At 23.5% G+C, this 12362-nt stretch overlaps 1 protein-coding gene across 4 annotated transcripts in view; it reads right to left on the reverse strand.

The window, feature by feature from the left end:
- The window catches only part of LOC127281679 (coronin-2B-like), a 30013-nt gene that overhangs the window by 11962 nt on the left and 5689 nt on the right, over positions 1–12362 (reverse strand). The window contains exons 1-2 of one of the 4 annotated variants that reach the window (XM_051305527.1): positions 5865–6173; positions 3455–3647 (exon numbers count right to left, since the gene is read on the reverse strand). The exons of 2 other annotated variants lie outside the window; for them this stretch is intronic. In XM_051305527.1, the coding sequence (XP_051161484.1) occupies positions 3455–3472 (18 nt within the window). In that variant the 5' untranslated portion in view covers positions 3473–3647; positions 5865–6173. Of the gene's footprint in view, positions 1–3454; positions 3648–5864; positions 6174–12362 lie in introns of those variants that run through there. One more of the 4 variants, XM_051305529.1, reaches the window with a different exon arrangement.

The following is a 12362-nucleotide window of genomic DNA, read 5'->3' on the forward strand; positions in this document are numbered from 1 at the left end:
TTATTAATTTATGAAAATATTTAATTTATCATAGAGAAAAATATATAGATAAATTCAAAAAAAAAATTCTATTTTAATAAAATTGTAAATAAAATTGTAATAAATTGAAAATTAAATTAAATTTTGAAAATTATTAAGAATATTAAAAAACAAAATAAATATATATATATTAATTTAGTGTTAAAAGAATACATAAAGAACCAATTTACAGTACACAAAGTCCTTCAAGTAATAGAAAAATTTAAAAATCTTATATTTGTAAATATATTTTTAAAATAATTATATGTATATGTAAAAAATTTATGGCAACATTATTATTTTTGGAGCAAAGTAATTTTGCTTCAATGCATAAGAAGCATACTGTCAAGAATATATATATACATAAATGAGGAACATAAAATCAACATTTAGTGCTATATTTTACTGGGAACGAAAATAAACATTTCATTTCCTTTAAAGAATATGCTTTTAGTCTATATTGAAAAGTGAATTGTACTTATTGTTAGTTTATTTAATCAATCAAAAAAAATGGTTTTGTTCGTAAAAGTCTCATTTCAAAATATTTAAAAAATTTAAACTTTCTATTATATAAATTTAATGGTTATTATTACATTTGTCAAAACAAAATAATTTTATTTAATTAAAAATTGAAAATCGATTTTAAACTTTTTAAATTAAAATTACCCGTGTGGAAAAAGCCACGATCTTGCCCTCAAGAGTTCGGGGCCCCCGGCGGGGGCCCATGAGGGCTGATCCATATGGCGAATCCATGAGGGGCACCGTAGGGGCCCCGCATGGATCGCCCTCATGATCGATTAGCAAAATTTTCTAAGTCCAAAAATCAAATATTTTTTTATCACCAAAAAATTAATGTTTATAATGATTCACAACAATGAAAAACGCGTTTTTAATTAAAATATATTTTCACTTTTTTTGAAAATAACACTCACACTTATGGCGAATCCATGAGGGGCACCGTAGGGGCCCCGCATGGATCGCCCTCATGATCGATTAGCAAAATTTTCTAAGTCCAAAATTCAAATATTTTTTTATCACCAAAAAATTAATGTTTATAATGATTCAGAACCACGAAAAACGCGTTTTTAATAAAAATATATTTACACTTTTTTGAAAATAACACTCACACTTATGGCAAAATAGATGAGGGCCACCGTAGGGGCCCGCATGGATCGCCCTCATGATCGATTAGCAAAATTTTCTAAGTCCAAAAATCAAATATTTTTTTATCAACAAAAAATGAATGTTTCCAATGATTTAAAACAACGAAAAACGCGTTTTTAATAAAAATATATTTACACTTTTTTGAAAATTCGCCTGAGATGATTCATGATAATAATCATAAAGCATATAATTAATTATATTTTATAAATTGCATTTGATTGGAAAATATAATTTAATATCTTAACTTTAACTAAATGATGTTAAGCACTTTTCTTTGTTAGGTATTTTTCAAGTTTAAATAGCATCAAGAAGTTAGCATTCGTTTTGAAGTAGCGTGCGTAGCGTAGTTGGTAAAGCGTTAGACTCATAGTCCGTAGGTCGTAGGTTCGATTCCCCCCATGCGTTAGATTTATTTATTTCTCAGGTTTGCGTTTAATCATTAATTCTATGTATGAATTAATTGAAAAATGAAAATATCCGTTAATAGTATGCATAAATTACATATTTTTTAATTTTTTAATTAATTAATTTATTATTACTTTTAATTATATCCGACAGTTAATTAATTAGAACGTTAATTAATAAATTCAATTTGAGTAAGAATTTAATTTAAAATTGAATAATTATTAAATAAATATGTTATTTATTCATAACTTAAGCTTATTTATTATCAATTAACTTTTATTATTAATATTATTGATTAAAAAACATTATGGCAAACTTGAGGGCAAGATGAGGGCAAACGTGAGGGCCCATAAGGGCGCCCGTAGGGGCACCCTCATGGATCGCCCATGCGGGCGCCCTCATCGATGAGCATGTCGTTTCCATGAGGGGCCCCTATGGATCATCCATATGCGCCCCTCATGGCATGAGGGCGATCCATAAGGGCCCCCGCTGGGGGCCCACATCACTTTTCCACACGGGTTGAAAAAAAAATTATTTAATTCAAATAATTCAGTTACTTAACTACAATTAAATAAATTTTTAAATTTTAATCAAATAAATTGTATTCAAACCAATAATTTCCGTATTTACTATAAATATAATTTAAAATTAAATTTAAATTGTAATTGATTTCACCCAAATTCAAAAGATCCAGCTGTATAATTTTTAACAAAAAAATTATTTTAAATTAAAATTTGTTGTATAATAATATAATTTAAAATTAAATTTAAATTGTAATTTTTTTAATCACCATTTGGTAATTATAAAAAATAAATAAAAATATTTAATTGATTAAAATAATAATTATTTAATAATTTTTATATAAATAAATATTTTGGATTTTATTATTCATTATAATTATAAATATTTATTTGAAAATATTCAAGTCTAACCAATTAGTTTAAAAAACTGGATTTACATTAAAAAAAAATTTTTTTTTTGGTCCAAATTAATTTCTTTTGTAAAATGATAATAAAGTAAATTTCAAAATTAAAAAATCAGTTTCGATTTTTAATTACTTAAAATTTCAAAGAAAAAATGTTTTTAAAAAAGTATTTAAATTTTGCAAATTTTGTTTTTTTTTTAATTTAATAAAAAAATTTCATAATTTACTCTTTAATAAAGAGAAAAAGTTTTTCTTGGGACACAATTAGTGATATAGAAGTAGTTTTTAATTGCAAGTGAAATGACAAAGCATTTATATAAAGAAAATATAGACATAAGTGTATAGCTCTATTTATAAAACCATTTTATTCTTAGTAAATGCTTTATTTTTCACTATAATTAGGATCAGCAAATAGAGATTTGTATAAAAAAAAAAAATAATAATAAATCCATTATTCTAGGATAAAAAAATTTTATAAACAATTATTATTTTACAAAATAAAAAAGGTAAATAAAAATATCGTTAATAGTGAAATAAAAAAAAGTTTATATCAATTATTAAATTGATTCTAGTTTTTATATTTGCATAAATTACACGAATGACTTTTATTTTATTGTTGAAAATTAAATTATCCTCTCAAATATTTTAATTACTTTTAATTATTAAATTAATTTTAATTAATAATAAATAATTTCAAATATCTGAAATAGTTATAATTAGTTAAATTTTCTATTTTCTTTTTCTAAATATAGAAAAATTTAAAAATTCATTTTTTTAGAAACAAAAAATGAAAAAAATATTTATAGAAAAATGAAAAAAAAAATATATAATTCAATGTGATGTAAACATTTTTTTTTGCGATTCCAAACAAAGAAAGGATTTGACAAATTATTTATATAAATATAATATGCGTGTGAATTTAGGAAAATAAAAATGACTCACCTGTTTGTCGTTGGTCATGACTGACAATTGCCAGGATCAAAACACATACGTAGAATTCATGTGTAGAAGACAATGATTGAAGTAGAATATACTGACAAGCCAGTCCATGCAAAGAACAAAATTCAACTACTGAGAAATCTCTGTAGATAAACGGCTACAAAATCTTTTTTTTATTTTTTTTTTTCTCACTTTACTGCAAAAAAGAAACAGAAAACAACAATTCTAACTAAAAAGAAAACACATAAAATCATAGGGGAAAAAAACTATATAATAATTATATATAAAATCTAAATAGCATAAAAGCAAAATTATTATATTGTAAAATCGAAAATTTAACAAAACTTTTACAAAAAAAAAATAAATTTTAAAAAATTTATAAAAACAAAAAAATTTTGTTTATAAAAAAAAGTAGTTTGGTTTTTTTTCGATGTGGAGCTGATGAAAGTGAAGATTAAATTAATTGCTCGATGCAAAGTTATGATAATGTGAATTTTAAAAATTGCTACTCAATTAAGATTAAGAGAGCGAATGATAGATTAAGTGTATATATTTATATATAAGTACAAACATAGATGACTGATAATAAAATGAGAATTTTAGCAAGGTACTAATTAGAATTAACAAATTGTTATCAATTCTAATCCAGTTATTCATTCGAGTTGCTATTCCTATAACTGCATTCTGGAATGCATTAACTATTCAACATTATGCATGCGTATCTCAATTACCATATTTGCGTGATAGGAATAAACTTCAGTGTTGGCCGAAAAAAAAATAAATAAAATTTTAAAGATTTATTATTTATTATTTTTAATTTTATAATTACTATTTCTATTTTTTATTTATTTCTTCTCTCTATCTCTCTCTTTCTCTCAATTTTATTAATTTCAATTATTCAAAAAAGAAATAAATAAAAATTTTTTAAATAAAAAATTATTTCAAATTTTTTTCAGTAATAGAAAAAAAAATGATAGTAAATTTTTTTTCTTAACAAATTAACGGGACATTTGAATAAATTAATGAAATTGTTGACTAATTTAAATCAGAATTTTCAAGGGTTAAAAATTTACTATTTTATTTTTGGTGTTTTTTTTTATTTTTACTAAAAATTTTAGTGAAAAAAACGAAGTAAAAATTAGTAAATAGTTTCTTGTTTTGGTAAAATTTTACAAATTTAGTAATTTTTATATTAATGCTGTTTTAATGAGAAAAATTTAATAAAAATTTTTATTAATTATTTTTTTTTTGAGTAAAATTTTACTAATTCAGTAATTTTTATATTAATGCCGTTTTAATGAGAAAAAATTACAAAAAAGTAGTTAATATTTTCACTACATTGACAACATTCCAAATTTAGAGAGAAAAATAATTAAATTATTTTTGTTTTATATTCAAAAAAAATTTTTTTTTTCTATTCATTTTAAAAATTATACACACACACACGTTAAAATCACTGAAACACATCGTTTTAAAAAAAGTGAAAACGATTCGTAAGAGTGAAAACGAAAAGACTATCGTTTGTAAAAGAGATATATATTAATGGTCTTAAATTCAGTGATAAGGCTAAATTTAAACTTCCTTTATGAAAGAAAAATTGCGCTTCTTCTGTGCACAAGAGAGTAAAATAAAAAAAAAATTGAATAAAATTTTTTTTACTTTTTAATTAACAAAAAACAAATTAATAAAACTTTTTTTACTTAACAAAAAAAAAATTAATAAACAATTTTCCCCAATAACAATTATTCACCTAAAATATTACTGTACAAAATTTGATTATGAAAGAAAAAAAAAATTGCAAATTCCAAAATCATAATTTTCAGTTTCGGAGCAAGCAAATTCAATTTATTTCACTTTTCAGAATCCGTTTAATTTACAATTTAAAAAAATAATTTTATTCTACATTTACAAATAGAAAAAAATAATACTCTCATTAAAAAATAAAAAATTGAATTTTCAAGAAAAAATAAACATTTACTGGGAAAAATTAAAAAAGGCAAACAAACAATTTTGCAAAAAAAAAATTATAACTCAATTTTTACTAAATAAAAAATAAATAGTATAAAAATTAACTAAAATAAAATAATAAAAATAAAAATCTAGATAAGAGAAAATTCTATTTTATTGTCAAAGAATAAAATTGAAAAAAAAATAATAAAAATTATTATTATACACGCAAATAATTAAAAAAAAATAATAAACTAAAATTTTACCAAGTGATAAATTTCCATATATTTATTAGAAAATTAAAACTGATAACTTTATATGATAAAAAAAAACAGCAAAAATTGAAAAATAAAATAATGATCACAGAAGAAATTTTATAATAAAATACGAGAAAATTATCGATCAGAAAATCGAATCGATCCCCAATTATTATTACTATTATTATTTTTATTATTATTATTATTACCGTAAATATCACGAAATCATTTAGCGTGTCAAGGATCGTTGTTGGGGCAAAGTTTATGAGCACACATATATCACAGGGGCAACAGAACTTAAATTGATTTATTTTGACGAAATTGAATGGCACAGTGAACGAATTTTTAGGCGCACAATTTTTAATGTACTCTTTAATACACCGAATAAAGAAAAAGAGAAAAAATAAAAGATTAAAGAGTGAATTTTTTTTTTTTTTTTTTTCGTTGAAAAATTTGCAATGAAAAAGCGAGAATTTAAAATGTTAATGCACGACACGAGCTACTAGCACCGACTGAAAGCTGATTCTAAAGCCCCAAGGTGTATACATACGAACACGTGACTATAGTACATTGCAGCGTGGTACATTCTATATGTATTATATATATATATATATATTTGTATATCAATAGTTTATACTCTGGTCTCGACAAAAAATTATACAAAAGAAAAAAAATTATAGAGAAAAAAATTCAAAAATTTCCGTAATATTTTTTTTTGTAATTCTCATTTGAACGAATTTTCATTATACAAAATTGGTTTTTTGTTAATTTTCATTTAGTTCAAAATTTGACAGAATTATTGTTTTAAAAAATAAAAATTTTAATATTTTGAATTAAAATTAAAAAAATAAAAATTTCCATAATAAATCCGTATAAGTTTTGAAATAAATAAATAAATAAACAAAAAAAACGAATTATCGAAATTTAAATAACCGAATTTATGTGAAATTACTAGTTCCGAAATTTTATTTAACCGAATTTATAATTTTCTGGCAATTTTTTTTACTCCATTTCATTTGTTTTGAATTTTTTTTTTATGGGCAAATTTTTTATTATTCGAAATTTTATTTTAACCGAAATTTAATTAGTATACGAATTTTCATTTTGGGAACAATTTTTCCTATGCATTTTAGTTTATCCAAATTTGTATTTGTATTCGGAATTTAATTTTTTTCGAATTTTCACTTGTACAAAATTTCATTAATCTGAATTTTTAATTGACAAAATTTTGATGTATAGTCGAAATTTAATTTGTCTAAATTTTCAACCTCCTATAATTTTAATTGAAAATTTTTTATACCCAGAAATTTTATTTCTTCACAATTTTTGAAAATTAGAAAATTTTGAAAAAAATTTCTTTATGAAAGTTTAATTTTTTTTTGAATTTTCCATTTTATGTTGGAAATTTTTCTCAATTCAAAATTATTAATTAATTTATCCAAAATTTTATTTGGTTACAAAAATTTTATTTATACCCAACAAATTTCATTTGTGTTGGAAAAAATTTCTAACTTCACATTAATTTGTAATAGTTTTTATTTTTTGGAAATTGATATCAAAAATTTTATATATTTACAATTTTATTTATCAAAACAAAAATTTTATTTTTCCCAAAATTCGGTACAAAACGAATTTGGACAATTTTATTTTATTTTCCCAAAATTTCTTCATTTGTTTTAAAAATTTTATTAGTTCGAAATTTTATTTACCGAAAATTTCATTTGAAATTTTATTTCAAAATCTCAAACAACAGGAAGATAATTTAAATCAACTCTCAAAAAATTTCTCATGGAATATTAATTTCTCCATACATACACAAAGACTGAAAATTACATTGAAAAAATTTATAAGGAAAATCTACATTCCTATACACATCGTTCTAATGGTAAATAGTGACATTGCACCTGTGCTAATGTTAATGTCACAGTTAATGTGGAAATACGTGTGTCTTCCTCATCAGAATGATGAGTGTTTCGATAAAAAAGAAAAAAAAAACACAAAAAAAAAGAAAAAAAAAAGTTGAAAGTATATGAAGAAGAGAAAATACTAACGATTTTATAAGTACAACATCTATAAACAGAAGTAATTTAGAGCAGTGAAATGTCGAATCTGTCAACCGAGAGAAATTTGCTTCATTAATACTAAATGTCCAAAAGGTCAATAAAACTAGTTTCTTGCAAAAAAAAAAAAAAAAATCCAACTAGATAAAAAAAAATTGAAAAGCGGAATTTTCAACTTTCCATTTAGCGAAAATTTCGTTTTCCGTATTTTAATATAAAAAAAAATTTGTTGACCATATTTTGATTTTGTTAAATGGAAATATTGAGAAAAAATTTTTTTTTTCTAATTATTAATTTTGTTAAAAGAATTTTCAAAAAAATACTAAATGGAAATTCAACTAAATAAATAATTGACTAAATTGAAAATTTTGCTAAAAAAAAAAATTAAAAAAGAATTCGGTTAAAAAAAAATTTCTGTAAATTAGAAAACTAAATAATAAATATTCGATTAAATAAAAATTCTACTATCAGAAATTTCGCTAAATAAAAATTCCATTAAACGAAAATTAAGTAAAATTCAAAAAAAAGGATAACTTTCTATATATAAAAATGATATTCTAAACAATCATAAATTCTCCGTTAATGGAAATTCTATAAAAATTCTACAAACAAATTCAGTGACTGAAAAAAAATTCTTTTGAATACAATTCAATAAATTGAATTATCTAAATTCAAATTTCCTAATTGAAAATTTCACTAAATTACAAAAAAAAAATTCGGTAAAAAAAAATTTCCGTAAAATAGAAAATTTACTAAATAAATAAAATGAAAATTCTATAATCAAACATTTGGATAAATAAAAATTCTATTAAACGAAAATTAAAATAAAATATAAAAATTCTACTACAAATTCGGTTCGACAGAGAAAAAAAATTCTTTTGAATATAATTCAATTTACAGAAAAAAATGCATTAAAAATTCACTTAAAAAAAAAAAAAAAAAATTCGAGAAATTATAAAAAAAAAATTAATTTTGAAGCACAAAATAATAATAATAAAATGTTTTACGATAAAATAATTATATATCGTGGTCCAGGGGGATTAAAAAAAAAATGATTATACCCGTATGTATTTCTTTTCTATCGACGGAAGTCAAAACGGTAAAACTATAGTTTATAATCGTGTCATTAATGGGACATGCATGTTCTTAATCAGGCGTATGTATAATATATTGTATGAGATGGATGCAGCTCAGCACATATGCTATATACATGTACACAAAAGTGGACCTAATTACACGGTTTAATGATCGTATGTTGTCCCTCAGCGTACAGCAAGTGCAATATCGATTTGAATCTTCAAAGTGGGCACCCCCAACCTTTCCTTATACAATATATATATATATATATATATATATTGCTTAACTAAAAGAAAGAGGCGTGGGTGGTATTTTTAGAAATCCGCCCATCCGATCGAAGGACCTAGTTACTTCCATTATCGTTGATTGCACATATCGTACAGACCTTATCTCATATATTCAGTCACCGCTATCGATTCAAAAACCGTTAATAAAAATATAGAAAAAATTTGCTGGTTTGAATTTTACAAACGAATTAAATTCTACGATACAAATCAAATCGATCAAATATTATTCTATTTCAAGAGAAAAAAATAAAGGAATAAAAAAAATAACAAAAAATATTATAATAAACTAAATAAAATAATAATAAAATATTATTATTTTTAATATATAATTACAATTTTTATTTTATTATTTAACTATTTTTTTTATAATTTCAGGCCTCGGATCGACTTTAAGGGTAGGTCAAAGTCGATGCAATTTTTACATAGAGCTTCAGTGGGAAAATCGCATCGACTTTGACCTGTCCTTAAGGCACAAAAAATTTTACAACAAAATTTTAGTTTAAATAACTAACGTTATTAGATATTAAATTCATTTTATTAATTCTGTAATATGAGAATAATTCTACCTACCCGTGTGGAAAAGTGATGTGGGCCCCCAGCGGGGGCCCTTATGGATCGCCCTCATGCCATGAGGGCCGCATATGGATGATCCATAGGGGCCCCTCATGGAAACGACATGCTCATCGATGAGGGCGCCCGCATGGGCGATCCATGAGGGTGCCCCTACGGGCGCCCTTATGGGCCCTCACGTTTGCCCTCATCTTGCCCTCAAGTTTGCCATAATGTTTTTTAATCAATAATATTAATAATAAAAGTTAATTAATAATAAATAAGCTTAAGTTATGAATAAATAACGTATTTATTTAATAATTATTCAATTTTAAATTAAATTCTTACTCAAATTGAATTTATTAATTAACGTTCTAATTAATTAACTGTCGGATATAATTAAAAGTAATAATAAATTAATTAATTAAAAAATTAAAAAATATGTAATTTATGCATACTATTAACGGATATTTTCATTTTTCAATTAATTCATACATAGAATTAATGATTAAACGCAAACCTGAGAAATAAATAAATCTAACGCATGGGGGGAATCGAACCTACGACCTACGGACTATGAGTCTAACGCTTTACCAACTACGCTACGCACGCTACTTCAAAACGAATGCTAACTTCTTGATGCTATTTAAACTTCAAAAATACCTAACAAAGAAAAGTGCTTAACATCATTTAGTTAAAGTTAAGATATTAAATTATATTTTCCAATCAAATGCAATTTATAAAATATAATTAATTATATGCTTTATGATTATTATCATGAATCATCTCAGGTGAATTTTCAAAAAAAGTGTAAATATATTTTTATTAAAAACGCGTTTTTCGTTGTTCTGAATCATTGGAAACATTCATTTTTTGTTGACGAAAAAATATTTGATTTTTGGACTTAGAAAATTTTGCTAATCGATCATGAGGGCGATCCATGCGGGGCCCCTATGGTGCCCCTCATGGATTCGCCATAAGTGTGAGTGTTATTTTCAAAAAAAGTGAAAATATATTTTAATTAAAAACGCGTTTTTCATTGTTGTGAATCATTATAAACATTAATTTTTTGTTGACGAAAAAATATTTGAATTTTGGACTTAGAAAATTTTGCTAATCGATCATGAGGGCGATCCATGCGGGGCCCCTACGTTGCCCCTCATGGATTCGCCATAAGTGTGAGTGTTATTTTCAAAAAAGTGTAAATATATTTTTATTAAAAACGCGTTTTTCGTTGTTCTGAATCATTATAAACATTAATTTTTTGGTGATAAAAAAATATTTGATTTTTGGACTTAGAAAATTTTGCTAATCGATCATGAGGGCGATCCATGCGGGCCCCTACTGTGGCCCTCATCTATTTTGCCATAAGTGTGAGTGTTATTTTCAAAAAAGTGTAAATATATTTTTATTAAAAATGCGTTTTTCGTTGTTCTGAATCATTATAAACATTCATTTTTTGGTGATAAAAAAATATTTGATTTTTGGACTTAGAAAATTTTGCTAATCGATCATGAGGGCGATCCATGCGGGCCCCTACTGTGGCCCTCATCTATTTTGCCATAAGTGTGAGTGTTATTTTCAAAAAAGTGTAAATATATTTTTATTAAAAATGCGTTTTTCGTTGTTCTGAATCATTATAAACATTCATTTTTTGGTGATAAAAAAATATTTGATTTTTGGACTTAGAAAATTTTGCTAATCGATCATGAGGGCGATCCATGCGGGCCCCTACGGTGCCCCTCATGGATTCGCCATATGGATCAGCCCTCATGGGCCCCCGCCGGGGGCCCCGAACTCTTGAGGGCAAGATCGTGGCTTTTTCCACACGGGTATATATAAAAATATTATCAAGAAAATTTATTTCGAATATTTTAAATTCGAAGAATTGCAAAAGTTTTTGATTTGAAAAATGCTTTCAGATAATTGGAATTTTCGAAAAATATATTATGAAAATCATTAAAATTAATTGAAATTTTTGCAAATAATTTTAAATTTCAATTGATTTTGAATAAAAAATTTTTGGTATAATTTTATTTGCTAATTTTTTTTTTAAATTATAAACAATTATTAAATTTCATAAAAATTTTAATTGAAAAATAGTTTATGAGATAATTGAATTTGTGAAAAATTACATTAAAATTGTTAAAAATAATTAATTGAGTGAAAAATTTGTTAAATAATTGAAATAATGAAAATCTAAAAAAGATCTGCATTGTATACTAAAAAAAACGTATTTTGTTTAAACAATTTTTTTTTGTAATTGGAACAAAAAAAAATCGAAAAAGTTGCATTTTATTAAAATAAGACGAAAAAAGTCGCATTTTGGAAAAAAAGTCGAAAAAATCGTATAATCCGAGACCTGTAATTTAATTCTTCATTATACACTTTTTAAGTTTTACATTATTATTATTATTATTATTCCCCATCAATTTCAGCTTATTTTTATTATTTAATTTATTTATAAAATTTTTTTTATAATTATTTATATTTAAAAAAAATGTATAAAAAAATATTAAGAAAGACATGAATATTTTTTTCTGAAACTCACTAGTTTGAAAATTAAAAATGAATAAAATTTTTCAAAATAGAATATTTATTCAATCGAATTTTTTTTTTATAAAATAAAATCAAAATAATATAGAACCGAATCGAACACTGTTCGAATTTTCAGGAGAGAATTTTTGGTTGAAAAGAATTATTAAAAAAATTATAACATATATTATAATATAAT

The sequence above is a fragment of the Leptopilina boulardi genome, unplaced genomic scaffold (genome assembly GCF_019393585.1).
Source record: "Leptopilina boulardi isolate dan_hultmark-lab unplaced genomic scaffold, ZJU_Lbou_2.1 LbouV2_273, whole genome shotgun sequence".
Lineage (NCBI taxonomy): Eukaryota > Metazoa > Arthropoda > Insecta > Hymenoptera > Figitidae > Leptopilina > Leptopilina boulardi.